Here is a 21,356-nt window from a genome sequence, read left to right as displayed (position 1 = left end):
TATTAGAGCATTGTCCCATGTGAGGAAATAAAAAAAATAGGCCAAAGAGCCCAAAAACAAAAAAAATAGAAAAAAAGAAGAAAAAAGAGGCCTAAGAGCCCAAATGAAAAAAAAAGGGGAGAGAAAAAGAGAGAAGGGACAATGTTACTATCTTTTTCCACACTTGTGCTTCATGATAGCACCATGTTCTTCATGATTGAAAGCTTCTTGCCTTGTTACTACCATATGCTAGTGGGAATCTTCATTATATAACTTGGCTTGTATATCCAATGATGGGCTTCCTCAAAATTTCCCTAGGTCTTCGTGTGCAAGCAAGTTGGATGCACACCCACTAGTTCTCCTTTTGAGCTTTCACATACTTATAGCTCTAGCGCATCTCTTGTATGGAAATCCCTACTCATTCACATTGATATCTATTAATGGGAATCTCCATAGCCTATTGATACGCCGAGTCAATGTGACTATCTCCTCCCTTTTTGTCTCACAACCACCACCACACTCTATTCCACCTATAGTGCTATATCCATGGCTCACGCTCATGTATTGCGTGATAGTTATAAAAAGTTTGGGAAAGTAAGAGTGCGAAAACAATTACTTGGCCAATACCGGGGTTGTGCATGATTTACATTAGTTGTGTGAGGATGATGGAGCATAGCGAGACTATATGATTTTGTAGGGATAACTTTCGTTGGCCTTGTTATTTTGAAAGTTCATGATTAATTTGCTAGTTTGCTTGAAGTATTACTGTTTTCATGTCAATAGAAAACTATTGTTTTGAATCTTACGGATCTGAACATTCATGTCATGTGAAAGAAGTTGCTAAGGACAACTATGCTAGGTAGCATTCCACATCAAAAATTCGTTCTTTATCACTTCCCTACTCGAGGACGAGCAGGAGTTAAGATTGGGGATGCTTGATATGTATCCAACGTATCTATAATTTTTTATGGTTTCATGCTATTATCTTGTCAAACTTTGGATGTTTTGCATGCCTTTTATATATTTTTTGGGACTAACCTATTAACTCAGTGCCAAGTACTAGTTCCTGTTTTTTCCATGTTTTTGACCCCTTTCAAAGGAGATTTTGAATCGGAGTCCAAACGGAAGAAAATCCCCAAAAATATTTTTTCCGGAACGGAACAAGATTGGGAAGCTTGAGAGCCAAGGCAGGGGAGCCTCAGGGGCCCCACAAGCCCCCACCCCGCGGCCAGGGGGTAGGCCACGGCCCACAGGCTTGTGGCCCCCCTGAGCGCCCGCTGACCTAGGGGTTGCGCCTATAAATTCCCTAAAAATCCAAAAAAATCATGAGATCATCGAAATTACTTTTCCGCCGCCGCAAGCTTCTGTCTCCGCAAGATCCATCTAGGGCACGTTCTGGTACCCTGCCGGAGGGGGGATTCGGACACGGAGGGCTTCTTCATCAACACCATGACCTCTCCGATGATATGTGAGTAGTTCACCATAGACCTACGGGTCCATAGCTAGTAGCTAGATGGCTTCTTCTCTCTCTTGGATCTTCAATACAAAGTTCTCCATGATCTTCATGGAGATCTATCCGATGTAATCTTCTTTTGCGGTGTGTTTGTCGAGATCCGATGAATTATGGATTTATGATCAGATTATCTATGAATCTTATTTGAGTTTCTTCTGATCTCTCTTATGCATGATTTCATATCCTTGTAATTCTCTTCGAGTTGTGGGTTTTGCCTGGCCAACTAGATCTCTGATTCTTGCAATGGGAGAAGTGCTTGGTTTTGGGTTCATACCGTGTGGTGACCTCACCAAGTGACAGAAGGGGTAGCGAGGCACGCGTCGTGTTGTTGCCATCAAGGGTAAAAAGATGGGGTTTTCATCATTGGTTTGAGATTATCCGTCTACATCATGTCATCTTGCTTAAGGCGTTACTTTGTTCGTCATGAACTCAGTACACTAGATGCATGCTAGATAGCGGTCGATGTGTGGAGTAATAGTAGTAGATGCAGAAAGTATCGGTCTACTTATCTCGGACATGATGCCTATATGTATGATCATTGCCTTAGATATCGTCATGACTTTGCACGGTCCTATCAATTGCTCGATAGTAATTTGTTCACCCACCGTGATATTTGCTATTATGAGAGAAGCCTCTAGTGAACACTATGGCCCCCAGGGTCTACTCCACATCATATTTTCAGCCTTACACTTTTTACTTCGTTGCACTTTCCTCCTTCAGATCTCACTTTGCAAACAATCTTGAAGGGATTGACAACCCCTTTGAAGCGTTGGGTGCAAGCTTGTTTGTGTTTGCGCAGGTACTCTAGACTTGACGAGGCCTTCCTTCTGGATCGATACCTTGGTTCTCAAACTGAGAGAAATACTTACTGCTCATGTGTTGCATCACCCTTTCCTCTTCAAGGGAAAAACCGAGCAAACCAGAGAAGTAACAAGAATAATTCCTAGCGCCGAGGAAGGACTTTTGTTGCCGCAGCAGTGCACGAGGAGGCGACAAGCCTCCTAGGCCCGGCCTACCCCCCCCCCCCCCCCCCCTGGCCGGGCCTGGAGGGCATGTGGCCACCTCGTGCGCTTCCCGGACTCCGTTTTCGTGCGGAGTACTCCTTCTGGTCTGGAAAAAATCATTATATATTCTCCCGAAAGGTCTGACCTCTGTATCACACAAATTCCCTCTGTTTTCGTTTCGAGCTTGTTTCTACTGCAGATCTAGATCGCTATGACGTCCCCAAAAGCTTCGAAGGACAAGATCTTCGAGAAGGTCATCAATCCTTACCTAGCAGGAGTGCTGCAACACCCTCAATCTATCGAGATGCGTCAGGGGATGTTGCACATTCGTGATGTTGAGGGGCCCAAGAAGACCGGAAGCGTGGAGGCGAGGCTCGAAGAAATGGAACAACAGGTCTTCAAGTGCCAAGGGATGGTGGAGCGTGGACTCAACGCCAACCACATGATGATCACGGAGTTCACCAACAAGCACAAGATTGATGCCAATGACATTGGGAAGCACCTCTCCAGGCTCTATGACAGGATTGATCACCTCCAAGCCCAGATCTATGACCTGGAGAACCAAAACTGTGAGTATGAGTATAGATTTAAATCAATATGGTTGGCTGCAGATTTGAGGATTCCGGGGACTCGTTCATCTTTCCATGATGGAGCACCTATGCCCCGAAAGATGGAGGATCAAACTCATGTTGCAACAACTCCACCACCATCACCTCCAAAGGAAGACAATTGAGCATGGGTATGGGCAATCCCCTTGGCTTGTGCCAAGCTTGGGGGAGTTGCCCTGGTATCATATCACCATTATATCTTTTGCCTTTACCTTTGTTTTAGTTTGTCCCTTTTTAGTTTTCTCTTTCTCTAGTAGAATAAAAGTCTTAGTGTTTTAATCTTGAGTTTCGCTTTGTGTCACCCCCGATGTATTCGAGCTCGTGAGCCATATAATAAAGCGTACCTTAGTTGAAGGGCTTTGCCTCTTGCCATGATCAAAAGATCGAGAAAGAACAAAAGCATGAGAGATCATATAGTGATCTTATGGGAAGTGATGGCTTCACATATAAAAAGGATGATGATTGAAACTTGTTGAGGGTAGACAAACGTAGACCTTGGTCATTGTTGCAATTAATAGGAAGTGATAAATAAGGAGAGGTTCACATATAAATATATCATCCTTGACACCATCTATGATTGTGAACACTCACTAAACTATTACATGCTTAGAAGTAGATGTTGGACAAGGAAGACAACATAATGAATTGTGTTTGCTTGGTTCCAAACAATTCTATATGATTAGAGATCCCATAGCATGTGACGATTACTTCCACCTCATATTAGCCAAAACTCCCGCACCAAGTAGAGATACTACTTGTGCATCCACACACCTTCGACCCAGTTTTGCCATGAGAGTCCACCATACCTACCTATGGATTGAATAAGATCCCTCAAGTAAGTTGTCATCTGTGCAAGCAATAAAAATTTCTCCCTAATATGTATGATCTATTAGTGTGTGGAAAATAAGCTTTGTACGAACCTGTGATGAGGAAGACATAAAAGCGACAGACTGCATAATAAAGTTCTTTATCACAGGAGGCAATATAAAGTGACGTTCCTCCGCACTAAGAGGACACGCATCCAAACCGCAAAAGTGCATGACAACCTCTGCTTCCCTCTGCGAAGGGCCTATCTTGTACCTTTACTTTTTGCCCTTGAAAGAGTCATGGTGATCTTCACCAATTCCTTGTTTCGCCTTTATCTTGGCTAACGTCACATGCTAGGGAAAGATCTATATTCATATGTCAACCTGGCGGTAAGTATTCATGAATTATTATTGTTGACATTACCCTTGAGGTAAGCAGTTGGGAGGAAAAACTATAAGCCCCTATCTTTCTTTGTGTCCAGCTGAAACTTTGATCTCATGAGTACCACGTGAGTAGTAGCAATTGTAGAGAACAAAAAGATGATTGAGTATGTGGATTTGCTTTACAAGCTCTTATTTGACTCTTTCTGATGTTGTGATAAATTGCAATTGCTTCAATAACTAAAGGCTATCAGTTGTTGATTCTCGGTAAGGTTCTTGATCCATGCTTTACTTTGTGAAGAATTTGTCACTTTAGCATGAGAGATTATATGTTGGTATTGCTGTTCTAATCTTGGTCATGATGCCTGCATGTTTGTATCTTGTTTTGTCGACACCTCTCTCCCTAAACATGTGGTCATGTTTATTGATCTAGGCTTTCGCTTGAGGACAAGCGAGGTCTAAGCTTGGGGGAGTTGATACGTCCATTTTGCATCATGCTTTCATGTTGATATTTATCGCTTTTTGGGCTGTTATTTCACTCCACGGTACAATACTTATGCTTTTTCTCTCTTATTTTGCAAGGTTTACATGAAGAGGGAGAATGTCGGCAGCTGGAATTCTGGCCTGAAAAAGGAGCAAGTTTGAGATGCCTATTCCGCGCAACTCCAAAAGACGTGAAAATCAACGTGGAATTTTTTGGGAATATATAAAAAAATACTGGGCGGAAGAAGTACCACACGGGCGCCACCTGGAAGCCACAGGCCTTTCAGGCCCGGCCTACCCCCCTGGTCGGGCCTGGGGGGCTTGTGGGCCCCCTGTTGCCCCTCCGGCGCTCATCTTTTGCTATATGAAGGGTTTCGTCCGGAAAAAAATCACAAGGGAACTTTTCGGAGGATTCGCCGCTGCCATGAGGTGGAACTTGAGCAGAACCAATCTAGAGCTCCGGTAGGACGATCCTGCGAGGGAAACTTCCCTCCCGGAGGGGGAAATCGTCGCCATCGTCATCACCAACACTCCTCTCATCAGAGAGGACTCGTCACCATCAACATCCTCATCATCACCATCTCATCTCCAAACCCTAGTTCATCACTTGTAACCAATCTCCATCTCACGACTCCAATTGGTACTTGTAAGGTTGCTAGTAGTGTTAATTACTCCTTGTAGTTGATGCTAGTTGGATTATTTGGTGGAAGAGTCTATGTTCAGATCCTTGATGCTACTCATTACCTCTCTGGTCATGAACGTGATTATGCTTTGTGAGTAGTTACTTTTGTTCCCGAGGACATGGGATAAGTCATGCTAATAGTAGTCATGTGAATTTGGTATTCGTTCGATATTTTGATGTGTTGTATGTTGTTTTTTCCTCTAGTGGTGTTATGTGAACGTCGACTACATAACACTTCAACATTATTTGGGCCTAGAGGAAGGCATTGGGAAGTAGTAAGTAGATGATAGGTTGCTAGAGTGACAGAAGCTTAAACCCTAGTTTATGCGTTGCTTTGTAAGGGGCTGATTTGGATCCACTAGTTTAATGCTATGGTTAGACTTTGTCTTAATTCTTATTTCGTAGTTGCAGATGCTTGCGAGAGGGGTTAATCATAAGTGGGATGCTTGTCCAAGTAAGGGCAGTACCCAAGTGTCGGTCCACCCACATATCAAACTATCAAAGTAACAAACGCGAATCATATGAACATGATGAAAACTAGCATGACAGAAATTCCCGTGTGTCCTCGAGAGCGTTTTTCCTCCTATAAGACTTTGTCCAGACTTGTCCCTTGCTACAAAAGGGATTGGGCCACTTTTCTGCACCATTGCTACTCTTGTTACTTGTTGCTTGCTACGAATCACCTCACCATAAAATCACTTGTTACCGATAATTTCAGTGCTTGCAGATATTACCTTGCTGAAAACCACTTGTCAGATCCTTCTGCTCCTCGTTGGGTTCGACACTCTTACTTATCAAAAGGACTACGATTGATCCCCTATACTTGTGGGTCATCACGCATACAGTTCAAGCAACTAAGCGTGTGGGATCCAGAATGGAAAGCACATGCAACTCATAGCACAACCACATGTGATCTATAGGAAAGGCACACGCAGCTCATAGCACAACCACCTTTGATCTACAGGAAAAGCACACGAGATATAAACTGAAATGTTGGTGTTACATAAGAAATCGCAAATGATTTGTAAGACTTGTACATGTGCGTAGGATCTCCTCAATCGTTTGCAATAGCACCTTATCTCACACTTGAGCCAATAGGAAACTGTGCCCGAGCAAAGACGATCCCACACGTAAATTTTTCGGGAAACGTGTTCGATGATATTACGCATGGCAAACGGTTGCTAGGGAAATCTTGTGTGCAATGATGAATATATCACACATAGCTTATACCATGCCCCGTGTGGATTTTGAAATGTTTCGCAAACGGTAAAAGGTCAAACACCGTTTGCTTTCCATGCGCAATTAGACGCATTTTAGTTGTGATAGACGTGTGTGATTGATCCCAAATCCCACACGTATCCCCGAAATATAGTGTGTGTGATATGTTCCTGCACTGCACACGATTATGTTTGTCGGTCGTTTGCATTTGTTGGTCACCATCGCCGGCGGGTTTTCCATGTCGTGTGTGATGGAACCCCCATCGCCCACACATGCAAGGCAACGGTTTAAGACTATGTCACGGGAAGGGGTTAAAAACCATTTGTATAGCACGTCGATGTACGAGTTAAACGAAGTATGCAAAGTTCCAACTATGGTGAACTTTTAATCTAAACAAAACCCAAGTCTAAACGTTGCCTTCGGTATTGTATTTATAGGAAAAAGGGAGGGGATTTCGTCCACCCTTGTCAAGGTGGGACTAAAACACACCCTAAGTCGTTTCCCCTACAATATAGACTCTATAACCAGCCTAGGAAGTCGTATTTCGAAATTACATGGTCCTGGCCCAAAAATAAGGTGCCGCAACACATATAATAAGCTACGGAGGAAATTTATGAAAGGGCATCTTGTATATTTTGTCCATGTCCTTCCATGTCATCAAGGAGGCTCCAAAGTGTTGAAATCTGCATGAGAAATGTCGTTCTGGTTCCCTTCACGTGCGCCTTCATCTCCATGTTTGATCCTTCTCCAGTGTTCATCCCTCTTGTCCATGCTAGGCCCTTCATTAGTAATCAACACAAATGCATCCAATTTAGCTAGCATCATATTCTCTTGAACATTAGAATTGTTACCAAGAAAAGAAAGAACCTAGTGATTCAATTTGCGTGCACGAGCTCTAGTAATTGATCCAGTATGTATAGCAGCAGAGCTTGGGGTGTAACAATGTTATTGATGTCCTCATCACAAAGCTAGGCTTGTTGCAAAAGGTTTTAAACAATGGTATGACATAGATTATGAGGACACCTTTAGTCTTGCTGTTAAAGTTGCCACTATTGAGGGAATGGAATTTAGACAACTAGAAATGGACAAAATGTTTCTTCTTGGTGTTCTGGAAGAGGAAGTATACATGAAAAAATCTCCTTGTTTTGAGAACAAAAATAAACCCTTTCATGTGTGCAAACTTGCCAAAGCTCTATATGGACTAAAGCATGCTCTCTGGGCATGGTACTCGCGTCTTAATTAGAAATTGAAAGCACTTGGTTTTATTCCTTGTAAGTCTAATACATATCTACTAATTTACAACAAATCACATATATCGGTATTTGTGCTTAGTTATGTTGATGATATCATTATCACAAGTTTATCTGATGAAGAAGTGATATGACTGTTGAAGGACCTAAGTGTTGAGTTTGCCCTTAAGGATTTGGGAGACTTGCATTTCTTTCTAGGTGCTGAAGTAAAGAAACATGGATATGGTCTTCACCTCTCTCAGGATAAATATACCAATGATCTTGTAAGGAGGGTTGGTCTCCAGGGGTGTAAACCCTCACCAACTCCACTATCTAGCATAAAAAAATTGTCGCTCGAAGAAGGAGACCTCTTGAATCAAGAGGACAATACTAGATACATAAGTATGGTAGGAGCACTTCAGTACTTAACCCTAACAAGACTTGCGATATCTTTTGTTGTCAACAAAATATGTCGGTTTCTTCACGCACCCACCATAGTTCATTGGATTGTTGCCGAAATGCATAGTGAGATATGTGAAAATTACTATGAACCCTTGTGAAAGTGCATGCTATGCCCCTAATCAACTTTTGGTGTTAATAACAACACATACATAGGAAACTAATCCTATTTGTTGAGTGTATCTCAGGATGGCAAGTACTTTAGTAGATTGAGAATTATGTGCCAAAGGTGGTCTGAGAAGATCAGGATTTATATTTCAAGAAGGCTCGGGATTGAGAAAAGATGATGTAGACTATCCTTTTGAGTTTACTATTATTGAGTATAGGGATCCCGCACTATTAAGAGGGGATCACAGGTTTTGCGATGAACTTGCTCATACCACATCTTCACTATCCTACCCAATACCACATATTCTCTACTCTGTTCCTATCTCAAAACAGGTCTATTGCCTCGGACTTCCGGCTCCCTCCGGACGTCTGAGGGTCGGACGACCGGCAGGCTTCGGAAATCCGGAGCCCTGCACCAGAAGAACATGAGCTCTATAACTCGGATTTCCGGCTCCCTCCGGACGTCCGAGGGCCGGACATTCGTCCTCTTTCGGAAATCCTGAACCTCCCACCAGAAGAAGTTGAGTCGAATAACTCGGATTTCCGGCCTTCTCCGGACGTCCGGTCGCTATTCAAATTCACAGTGTTTCCATTCATAGCTACAGCCCTCGCACGACCGACCCCTGTCGGACGTCCGACCCCTTGCGGACGCCCGGACTTCCGAGAACTGCCGGACGTCCGGACCCTGTTGACTTAAAGTGTCCCCAACGGCTGTTTTACACTCCCCACTATATATACTCCTCACCCACTTCGTGAGTGGGTGTCCAACACAGCTAGAATACATACAAGAACACCTTTCTTCTCACTCACTCTTGTCTACACCAAATCTTAGATCCCAAGAGCATTTGTGAGTCCCTTTGAGTGTTGTTCCAATCAAAAGATAGATCGTCTCCCTCTCCTCCTTCCCACCAAAGTGATTTGTGATTTGAGCAATCCCCGTGATCTTGTTACTCTTGGAGGTTGGATACTCCTAGGCAGTAGGAGTCTTCGGAGAGGAATCAAACCATTGTGATTTCCCCTGGAAAGTTTGTGAAGGTTTGGAAGCCACCTCAAGGCTTACCACTAGTGGTTGAGAAACGCCTTCGTGGAGTTATCTCAAAGGGAGAATAGGGTGAGCCTTCGTGGAGTTGGTGTGCCTTCGTGGTAACATCCTCTAATGGTGACGTAGCTTCCCTCCAAGGAAGTGAACATCGGGATACATCCTTGTCTCTCTTGGAGTTTCGGTTATTCCTAACCCTAACTCACTACTTGTGTTAATCCTTATTACGTACTTGTATTTGATTATTGTTTACCGCTTGTCTTACTTCACTCTAAATAGCTTACTCCTTGCCATAGCAATTATTAGGCCTACACTCATATTCCGCACTTTTGCCTAAAATTGCTAAGTAATTATTAAAATTTGGAATTGTACCTATTCACCCCCCCCCCCCTCTAGGTCCATCTCGATCCTTTTCACCTTGGTCTTACCTTCATCAACTCTTCGTCGACTCTTGTTAGTGCTTTTTTTAATCTAACTAGGTAGGGTGTCAAGATGATATACGCTCTACTGGTGGATCCGCAATATTGTGTGGACCTAATTTGATATCATGTTGTGCAATGGAACATGCTACCATATTAGGGTCAAGTACTGAAGCTGAATACAAAGCACTAGGAAATGCTACAACATAGATCATCTGGGTTTAATCCATGTTGAGAGAGCTTGGTTGGAATCACACTCAAGTCCCATCTTTATGGTAATAACTTTGGTGCCACTTACCAATCCGCTAACACGGTGTTTCATGCAAGAACAAACACATGGAAATATATTTCCATTATGGTTAGAGAAAGAGTTGCTAACAAAGAATTATAAATTCATTTTGTGCATTCACAATATCAGGTTTCAAATGGCTTCACAAAAGCATTGCCCACAAGAAGCTTTCACGAATTCAAGCACAATCTCAACTTAATCGAGTTGTGACTAACGGAGAGTGTTAAACAACGTGACAACAAGGTGCGTCAAGGAGTCCAAGGCTCTAACCGTAGATAGACTAGGTTGTTATGATTTTCTATTATCTTTGTAACGTGGTATCCCTCTAGTCTATCCATTGCACTACAAGCCTAAATCTCAACAATTAACGCTATCCACGGAGTTGCACTCCTGTCAATATAACACGAACACGTTGCCCTGACCTTGGTACAATGTTTCATCACACTCTGGGGTTTATCTTGCATATGCCTACCCTTCATGCATGTTCATTCCAACTTTTACGAGAAATAAAAAAACATTGTTCAAACCAGAACGACTACGGGAAGCATGGATCATCCTATACAACAGTGGCAACTTCAAACCACACATGGAAATACATTTATTTGGATCCATGGGTATGTGTGCAATATCGTACCAAACAGTATTGTGTTTTATGCATATTTTGAAGGAGCCCTTATCTAATGTAATATATATTTTGTGCATTGATATTGCGAGAGTTGTGAGCAAAGTAACCATGTATCTAACTAGATTGTGTATACCAAAAATGTCAATCCTTTATCAAATGACTTTTTTGTTGAGTTCATGATTTTCATTATGCTATTTTGATTAGTTTGCATTCTACCTACTTTCTTGCCACATATACAATCCTAAACTGATGTGCTTTGGGATCGAGCTATCTTTGTATTTTATAAGGTTTATGTCTACGACCGATTAAGATGTTCGTATTTGTTTGTTGTACTTTGTGTTCATCCCATTTCCATTCAGCAAGCCTCGTCAAACAACAAATATTCATTACAAAATGCATCACACCATCCATGGTCTACAAAATCGTTTATTAAACGATTAATTTTGTGGAAGTTGGGTGGCATGCAGCTTGCCACGCCCCTAATACAGATTTTATAGTGGTATCTCAAAGAGCATGGTGCCCCCATGCGTGGCTTTCGTAATTGATGACAATCCCTATGGACTAATGATTGCTTTGTGTTATACTTTAAGTTTTGTCCATAGTCATTGCTTGCAGGTCATTTGTTGGTTCGGAGGCTATATGAAGGAGATTATGTGTGACCAAGGTGTCATTCAAGGAATTATCCAAAGCTTGTTCATGTGAGATTTGAGCATATTAGAAGCATGTCTTGGAGAAGAAGATTGTGGTAACATTCATGTTTACCTCCAAGACATCATATTTATGAAGAGAGAAGACAATATACAAGGTATATCAAGACTAAGTCAACGAGTGAATCAAGTTGATAAACACACAAAGAGTAAAAGATGTACCGAGTGGGATCCAATGCTCCTATCGTATTGTTATCATTGTCCGTTACGCTTTGTTTACTAACTCATGGTCTATGGGAGAGTTCCTTGTGGGGTTAGGTATGTTTCCATGGGCACGCATCAAAAGGAAGATCCCATACAACCCATGGAGGATGACATCAAGTGGTGATCGTTATCAAGGTTGTAGTGTGCAAGTTCAAGTGGAGCATCACACAGAGATCATGCTTGAAGCTTGCCTTTCATTATGGTGATAATGGACATGTGAAGATGTGTCAAAGAGAGTCTCACCCATAGTGGAGTATAGGGGAACAATCTACTAGTCTTCATCGAGTTGACGCAATCAAGAAAGGTGGTCCATCTTGAGGAGGACAAGATCGTCATCACCTAGCTCAAGTGGACTATGCACAACTCAAAGGTCTTCCCTTCATAGGTTTTCTATTTTACCGATATCATGGTGTTAGTTGGGAGACCGGGTTATAGGATCGATTGTCATACTATCAAGCGGGGCTCTAGAGCGAGTAGCTTGATCATATCATAGAGAGATCAAGCCATTGCACTCTTGGCATCATCAACTTTCTTGGTTCTTGTTTGTTTTCTCGCTAAGTGAGTTTTGGATCTTATGGTCTTCATCATGATAAGGTCAAGTTCATTGAAAGCGGATTTTGTATGTATCATCTTTCTGTTTTCGGTGTTGGAGATTTTCTCGGATCATATTTGGGAAGGTCATCTTCCTTATCCTATTGGCATTTATTCTTCGTTGCTTGTTCTAAATATAACCATGACAGTTATGACAGTTTTAATTTTCTTGCATCCATCTGTTTTGCTTGGGCTCGCTTGTTGCACCTAAGCGGTAGTACCGCTCTAAAGGTACCGCGACACTTCAGTGCTACTCGCACCTCTTCTTATATTTTGCTCTCTGTGTTTACAATGGAAGTTGGACGGTAGTAGAGAGCGGTAGTACCACTTGGGAGGTTCTGCATCTCAATCTATTGCCCTACTTTCACTTTCCCCACTGTAAGCACAAGTGTTAAGCAAAAGTACCGCTCCATCAGAGCGGTAGTACCGCTTGTGTGGTACTACTGGTATCTTCTTATACATGTAGTACCACATAATTTCTGCTCACTTTATTATGCACTCTGTCGAGCGGTAGTAGAATGGCAGTAGTGGGCGGTAGTACCGCTTTGCGGGGTAGTACCATGCTCCCTACTCTACTACCGTGGTTTCACCCGCACAAGCAGCACCTAGCGGTAGTACTACTGGTGGAGCAGTAATACCGCTCCGGTGGCACTACTACCTCCTTGGGCCTCTCAGTTACATGTTGCGGTTGGATCTTTCGTGCGAGCGGAAGTACCGCTCGTCCGAGCGGTAGTACCGCTTGTGCACAAGCATAGTGCATAACGGTTGGATTTCCCCCACCTATAGGAGCGGGTCTTCTTCCCCAATGGATGTTATCCTTTGAGCTCGTGTTCTTCCCCCATTGTTAACCTTCTTAGAGCTTGCTAACTCTCAATCCCTCCAATGAGTCTTGCTCCTTTTTAAGGGAAAAGAGAGATGGGATCTAGATCCATATTTCCACCAATCACTTTCTTCTCTTTGTGAGGGGAACCCCTTGGATCTACATCTTGGAGTTTTTTGTGTTCTCCTTGTTCTTCCTCTCATATTTCTCCATAGCTTTTGTTGTTATGGTGGGGTTTGGGAGTGAGGTACTTGACCACTTTGTGTGTTTTTGTCATTGCATTAGTTGCATCGGTTTGAGTTCTCCACGGTGATACGTGGAAGTAAAATTTGAGGAGCTTATTACTCTTGGGTGTTTGGGCACCCTAGAATTGTGTCTCTTGGGTGCTTGGGAACCCTAGATAGTTGGTGGTGCCTCGGAGCTCAATCATTGTGGTGTAAAGCTTCGGGAAAGCATCCGAGTCTCCAATTAAGTTGTGGAGATTGCCCCAAGCAATTTGTACGGGTTCGGTGACCGCTCCCAAGAGTTGCCATTTGTACGGGCTCGCTCACCGCCCTCAAGGGTCCCTTAATGGAATCACAACATCTTGCATTGTGCGAGGGCATGAGGAGATTATGGTGGCCCTAGAGGATTCTTGGGGAGCATCGTGCCTCCACACCGCTCCAAACAAAGATTAGCACCCGCAAGGGTGTGAACTTCGGGATACATCATCGTCTCTGCGTGCCTCAGTTCTCTCTTAGCCGATCCCTTTACTTATGCACTTTACTTTGTGATAGCCATATTATTTCATGTTATATATCTTGTTATCACTTACTTGTTTACCTTGCTTAGCATATGTTGTTGGTGCACATAGGTGAGCCTAATTGTTTTAGGTTTTGTGCTTGAAAAATTAAGTGCTAGATTAATTTCGCATTTGTTCAAGCTTAAGCCATAATTATTTTAAGCGCTTATTCAACCCCCTTAGGCGACATCCATGTCCTTTTAGTATCAAGAAAATGGTCTTTCTTTTTTTAGGGTGGTCATTTATTGCGTGCATATGCCAAAATTGTAAAGGGAGTAAAAAAACAAAACCATGTTTGGCTGATTTTGCTGTTAGGACTATTGATTACTCATTTTCACAGGGATAGTGGGGAGCATGGATGTAAGAGTATTGGAGATGTAAAATCAGAAGACGAAAAATATACATATTCAAAAAGTGCCAACTCCAACAAATAATGCAACACGGAGATGTAAAAGTGCAACTCCAATAAATGGAGCAAAATGAAGATGTAAATCGATGACTGGTCAGGCAACCTGTACAGCCGCACAATTTAAAATAAAAACGTGTGAATTGAAACTTATAAATTTCACATGCCCACAATATGAAATTATTACATAATTCATCAAATCCACAACATCAAATGCAACACAAATACAACAAAGTTCTTGCACAATACAACAAACAAATTATGAAACTAGGCAGCTCTTTCGCCATGCCATTTCTAGTACTCCCCAATCAAATCTTTCAGAAGTGTATCAGAATCCCTAATTTCATTGTACTCCTTCATGAAACGTTTGATTTTCTCCTATTTTATCATCAGCATAACGCGTACGCCCATCAGATCATAGTAGGTGTAATCTAAATCATGTCCACACTCATTCTCAATGATCATGTTATGCATGATCACGCAAGCAGTCATGATATACCAACATTTTTTATTCCAGAATCTAGATGGTCCTCTCACAGTAGCAAATTGGGATTGTAAAATCCCAAATGCCCTCTCAACATCTTTCCTAGCTGCTGCTTGTGCATTATGAAAGATGAGTTCTTTCTTATCTTTGGGTTTTTTGATAGGCTTGACAAAAGTGCTCCACCTCGGGTAGATCCCATTCCCGAGATAGTACCCATAGTTGTATGTGCACCCATTTGCTTCAAAAATCACCGGTGGAGCTTCTCCATTGGCTAGCTTGGCAAAAGGAGGTGACCAATCGTGCACATTAATGTCATTGCAAGAGCCAGGCTTCCCAAAATAAGAATACCAAAACCATGTTTCATGATCGACAATTGCCTCAAGAATGATAGTGTCATCCTTCCGACGACCCTTAAATTGAGCATGTCATGATTTTGGACATTTTTCTACTTCCAATGCATGCAATCCACGAGCCCTAGCATATGTGGGAACCCACGAACTTTGTTCATCTCCAAAAGCCTCTAAGTGTCCTGGACATTGGGTGCTCTCAAGTACTTTGGACCAAACACTTCTAGCATAAATTGTCATCAATGTAGTCTGTTGGAACACCATAGGCCATCATGCGCAAAACGGCAGTGATCTTCTGCTCGATGCTATGTCCAAGCATCCAGACACAATTCCTCCTCTGCTCGAAGGATCGGTCATGCTCCTTCACGGAACTGGAAATGTGGATGAACAGATCTTTGGACATTTTAAACGGGCGTCAAAAGTAAATATCTAGGAAAATGGGTGGTGTAGCAAAATAGTTGCGCGTCAACCTCTCGTGTGCCTCAACCCATTCTCTCCAGATGAACACACGGCCAAACACGGAACCGTCGTGCTTCAGCTTCTTCCTCTTGTGCATCGCCACTAGAAAATCAATGCCATCTTCTTCGGTCAAATCAAATTCCTCATCGAAGGAGAAATCGTGCACCTAAGAGGAGCCACACGATCTCATCTACAATATGAAAATCACCGTCAAACTATATCATCACGGTCGAGAAAAAACTCATGGTGTGCATGATTTTTTACCTTGGGGGGAATTTTCTCAAACACCTTGCGTGCGAGGTGGAAGGATTCGACCGACAACTGGGAATTTCCTCAAACACCTTGCGTGCGAGGTAGAAGGATTCGGCCAGCGACAGGATATGCATCCATTCAATGACAACTTGCGCAATGATGACAACAACTTGGTCGAGGAGACGGTCACGACGGGAAGAATGGCGGAGGCGAGGCGCACTTTCCCTAGCTCCGCTCGTGGTTTGAGGCTAGAAACAAGCACAACTCGTTTCACAACCGTGCCATCGAAGTCATCGGGACCTCCGAAAAAGCGGCGACTGAAATCGAATCAACAACTGTGGGGGACAACTGTCGCTGCTCCGGCGAGGCAGACGGCGAGGGACAAGCTGACAGAGTCACATCGGGATTGAAGGTGGGCGGGCCGACGATGGCGACGTTGATTTTGGCCGGAATGTCGTCGGTCCGGTGACGAGCAGGCAAGATAAAGGCACCTACATCTCCTGTAGGTGGAGATGTATATTTGCATCTCAAGGTTTGTATTTTACATCTTCGAAGGCAGAGATGTAAATTTTCTTTGCATCTACATCATCTGTTGGAGCTGGATTTTTGAACCTCTGAAATGCAAAAGTTAGTTATTTTTACATCTACATCTTCAGTTGGAGATGCTCTAAGTAGCTACTTTAGATGAATAAAAGTCGATGTTCTTTGAAATCATATTCTGCAATATCCTTGCACGGTTCTCATGCTAATTGTATTGTTAGTTTAAACTGTAATTCTATTGATATAGTATTCCTCCTTTTACGTTTTAATTAATTAAGTCCACTCCCAGGTGAACATGGCGCCTCTCATTTTGGTTAACATTAAAAATATATTTTTTGTCACAAAAACTATCACTATAGTTTTCACAAAAACTATGTGAAAACCTCTTCCAAATACAAAACAAATAACATATTTTTTGTAGCATATACTTTATATTATGTTAGTCAAAATAGATGGTTAAAATTTGGCCCAAAAAGTGTCCTAATAAATTCGGACGGGGGTAGTAGCATAATGGCAAACACACTGGCAATATGGACACAAGCACGACCGAGATCCAGTTGATCATTATATAGTGATAGTAAAACACATGCTTTGTCATACAAGAACTACCAGAGGGTAAGCGAAATTCACTGCTTTGGCCATAACCAGGGCGAGTAGTTCAAGACAACCTCATTGGTACAGTCGCTGCAGCGCCCGCACTAGTCTTCCCCTTTCCAGAGATCAGCAAACTCATCGGGCTCCAGGGTGTTCTCCATCTCGTGCATCTTCCTCCTCACCTTGGCCTTCACCTTCTTGGCGTACTTGCCTGCCTTCTTCCGCTTCTCTAGTGCGCGAATCTGTTCCAAATAAACAGATCCATGGGTTTAGATGGGAAGGCATACATGAACATGGCAGGAAATGCTTTGTTGCAACTGAACTAAATACATAAATCCTGGTGAACAGAGCCACAGGTCACATGAGCAGTGAATCCTTTTTTCCCAGAACCACAACAAGATACTAGGAGCATGACGCTATTCTATTTTAAGTTTGATCAAACATGATAGGTAGTTAGGTCCAACACAACGAGAACAGAATGAAGCAGTAATGTAAAAGGAGTTTATGTCAAAGAAATATAATGGACAGCATGAATTGAGTCAAATGGACAGCAATGATGCATAAAGTGTACCTCGGTTATACCATAACTGATATCGAATGTCATTCTACAACATTATAAAAGTAACTGTGCACCCATGTTACCATCACTTGTCGGTGTTCTCAGAGTCAAGAGTCAACTTTGTTCCAACCAAAGAAACACAAGAGAAAACAAAATATAACCATTCCATGATGATGGAAGAGGCAAACACCCAGATTTCCTTTACAAAGATGTTTGGGATATATGTACTCCCTCCGGCCCCAATTACTTGTCGCTGCTTTACTACAACTTCAGTATAAAGTTGTACTAAGCAGCGACAAGTAAGATGGATCAGAGGGAATGCCATAGTCTAGATCAACCGGTGAAAGCAATACCTGATTCGGAGACACATAGAATGGGTTCTCATACAATGTGGGGCCACCAAAACTACCACCAAATATTTTGATTGGATTCAAACAGAACCTGGGGCCAACCTACACACGACAATTTAATATTGATTAGCAACCAGAAGCCATATAAATTATGCAGATATAAGCTCACTCTACTTTTACCTCAACAAGTGTCATTTTATCTAGGCCTCCTTTATCAACTTTATCAATCTCATTGTGGGGTACAGAAATCTGCCAAGTATATCATTTGCTAAAATTCAGATGGTGATAATAACTTGATCGTTTTAAGTACTGAAAGTTCATCACAAATACAAATTCAAAGAGACCAATACACCACCTGGTAATTTCTGAACCAAATGTGGTCATCCACAATGGAGAAGACAAAGACATGATCATGAAAAGGTTTTGCCTTCCGATGATCTTTTGGAGTAGCAAAAATCTGCAAGTCCGTCAATGCGCAATGAGTTAGCTCTAAACTTCTTTGATTAAAAGAAGAACATGTCACCATATAATTAATTTGACCCTATCGGAATGTATAATGACATCACTAATACTGATCTGATGACCTCATAAAACACAACTCTACTCCTTCACAGTAAGCAATGGAAAAATAAATATACGTTTTTTAACATCCAGAAGGTCCCCCATTAACTTAGATCTCTTAGAATATATCTACAGTTATCAAAGGTGAATCCTTCCTTCGAAGGTTCATATTATATTATTAACATAAAGACCAATAGTGGATGCATCACACCCACATGCTAATATATGACTACAGTGCATACACATAGGACTTTACCGTAAACACGTGTCAAAGTAACCAAGTTTAACCTCTTTTCAGACCAATTAAAAGTACAGGGTAAATAAGAAGAAAAAAAAGATGATTTCACAATAACAGAAAAAAAGACAACATTAATACAGATAAATATGAGCTTTGTTTAAAAATGTTGATAACACGTGCACAGCATAATGTAACATGCCAAACCATCAACGTACTTGAGTTATCATTTCCTTCAAGAGTTTCCAGTGAGGTTGCTGGTCAAAATTTGAAGAAAACGTTAGCAGAGGACGTGACCCTTTCAGATGGTTACCAGTGAGCTTCAGTTCCTCCATAGTGTGAACTGCACATAAATTTTACAGGATGGTTGGGCATTAGTAGATGAATCATCATGGTAAGAATAACAACTGGATAACTACTATTGGTGTGAAAGCATACCAGCATTGACTAGAAATTTCACTGATGGCCCTGCAGGAGACTTGACCATCCAAAGGTAAAGATCTTTCTGTTTTCTGCACTGCAATATACACGCAAAGATGCTTCAACATAAGAATTGGCAACTCTAGTGCATATTCAGATTTCCTAATTTTGGAGCGATGTCACACTGACAAAAAAACAACAACGTGGAGCTAGCACCTTTTGAACATTGTGAAATAGACAGCGTGGATCACAAAGCTCAGTAAACCTCCATGGTTGACGCTAGAACAATGATATGGATCAGAGCTAAATCTGAAGTTGATTTAGCACCAGAAACAAAGTACTTGCTCCATGTTAAACGCGGTATGATTTAGCAACCTTTAATGTTGCCATCATGCAGTTCTCCTATCAAAATAGGCAACCTTCATCCTATTGAAGGCAAACCATTTCCATCAAGAAAGCAAGCAAACAAGCAAGCGGGGAACGTGGCACATGCGTCATACCTCGAAAAAGAGGCAGCTGGAGCAGCTCCTTAGCTCGACCAGCTCGTTGAGCGCGCTGCCCTTGCTCTGCTTGGACTCAACCTTGCTGTCCTTCTTGGCGTGCGGCAGCAGCGACACCACGTTCTGCATCAGGTGCCGGTACCTGCGCGCACACACGCAGACGCGTTAACCCAACCCGCGCGCCGAAACACTTGTTACAAGAGCATGTGTACGGCGACCGCCGCAGAGCTCGGAGCAGAGAGGCTCACCTGTAGATGATGCGGCGTGAGCACGTAATGAGCACCTTCTCCTTGTTCCGGAAGAAGGGCCCCGCGTCCTTAGGAGCAGGTTCGGCGGCGGAGTCCGGCTGGTCCTTGAACCCGAAGAGGGTGCGCTCCGGCCGCTGCGGCGCAGAGTCGTCAGGCTTCTCTATGGCCGCGGCCGCGGGAGCATCGGAGCTGCGCTTCCTCTTCTTCGCCATGGGGGGCAAGGCGCTGGGGCTGCGGCAGAGTAAGGCGGCGGCGTAGGCGGCGGCGGCGGCGGCGACGCGGGAGTGCTTGTGGGTCTGTGGGCGAGAGGGCTTAACCGTTGGGGTCCAATGCGCTATTTAGGTCTAGGTAGGTGTTTGGGCGTCCAATGGCGTGCGGCCCAATCTACCGGCCCATGAGCTAAACAATGGCCTGTTTGGGGAGTCAACTCTGGCTATTCACAATGGGTGCTCCTATTCGGGAGCCCCTAATCGGCGCTGCAGGCGCCCGATCAGGAACTGGCGCCTGCAGTAGCTCAGATTTGGGCCGGCCAATTGGAGTGACGCGCTGCCCCGCTCGGAGCGCTCCTTGCTCCATGTGGTCGGTCGTTTCAACGATTGACTTTGGAAAAACATTAAAAAAAAACTAAGAGTCTAAAATGGTTCACGAATTTTGAAATAGTTCATTTAAATTTTCGAAAATTCATCAAATTTTAAAAAATCATTGGTTTTGGAAAATGTTTATCGATTTTGAAAAACATTGAATACATTTTGAAAAAAGTGGACCAATTTTGAAAAAAGTTCATCTATTTTGGAAAAATGGTCATCATATTTGAAAAGTATTCATCAAATTTTAAAAAAAGTTCACCAATTTTGAAAAATAGTTCATCGAATTTGAAAAGGGTTTATCAATTTTTTAAAAACAAATCAACGGTTTCGAAAAACAGTTCATCAAATTTGAAAAAAGTTCATCAAATTTGAAAAAAAGTTCACCGATTTTGCAAAACAATCATCGAATTTGAAAGAAGTCATCATTTAAAAAAAATAGGGAATTCGATGAACTCTTTTCAAATAGTTGAACCAGGTCAAAGAAAAAAAATCATTGAACTAGGTCAAAGAAATAAAAGAATAGGAAAAAAAAGAAAACAAGAGATGAAAGAGAAAGGTTTTTAACTAATCAGAAGCTGCTTCATGGTGGGATGGTTGCGTGACAATTTCTCTATGCTCGAGGTTCAAGGTTCGATTCGCAACGAACGCATTAAATTTTTGCGAAGAAAACACATGAGCCTTAATTTTTGCGAATAAAAACATGAAGAAAACACATGGCCCTGCCCAGCACGAGGGCGCTGCACGCGCCCGTTTGCAAAATTGCACAGTAACGGGCGCCTGTGGCGTCAAATAGGTTTCACCCTCCTATTCGGCGCCTTCAACGCCGGTTAGGGAAACCGGCGCCTCTAGCGCTCCTTCTCATGGGCCGG

General features: G+C 42.6%; 1 protein-coding gene across 1 annotated transcript; it reads right to left on the bottom strand.

Moving 5' to 3' along the window:
- Nucleotides 1–16,964: 16,964 nt before the first annotated feature.
- LOC123402981 (ribosome biogenesis protein BRX1 homolog 1-like) lies at nt 16,965–20,213 on the bottom strand. The gene is made up of 8 exons (XM_045096954.1): nt 19,901–20,213; nt 19,653–19,794; nt 19,171–19,249; nt 18,951–19,075; nt 18,292–18,393; nt 18,117–18,185; nt 17,940–18,038; nt 16,965–17,269 (listed from the first exon to the last, which is right to left on the bottom strand). Exons 1-8 carry the CDS (start codon nt 20,110–20,112, stop codon nt 17,132–17,134), a joined length of 966 nt encoding a protein of 321 aa, XP_044952889.1. The 5' UTR covers nt 20,113–20,213; the 3' UTR covers nt 16,965–17,131.
- Between the last annotated feature and the right edge of the window lie 1,143 nt (nt 20,214–21,356).

The sequence above is a fragment of the Hordeum vulgare genome, chromosome 6H (assembly GCF_904849725.1).
Source record: "Hordeum vulgare subsp. vulgare chromosome 6H, MorexV3_pseudomolecules_assembly, whole genome shotgun sequence".
Classification (NCBI taxonomy): domain Eukaryota; kingdom Viridiplantae; phylum Streptophyta; class Magnoliopsida; order Poales; family Poaceae; genus Hordeum; species Hordeum vulgare.
Note: the sequence above shows the minus strand (reverse complement) of the source record. Positions and strands in the feature narration are given on the sequence as shown.

Coding starts and splice junctions, on each gene's coding strand:
- LOC123402981 (XM_045096954.1), bottom strand. CDS start 20,112: ATGGCGAAGAAGAGGAAGCGCAGCTCCGATGCTCCCGCGGCCGCGGCC. Junction 18,394..18,950: donor TGAAGGAAATGATAACTCAA/GTACGTTGATGG, acceptor ACGGACTTGCAG/ATTTTTGCTACTCCAAAAGA. Junction 17,270..17,939: donor TCTATGTGTCTCCGAATCAG/GTATTGCTTTCA, acceptor TATTTGGAACAG/ATTCGCGCACTAGAGAAGCG.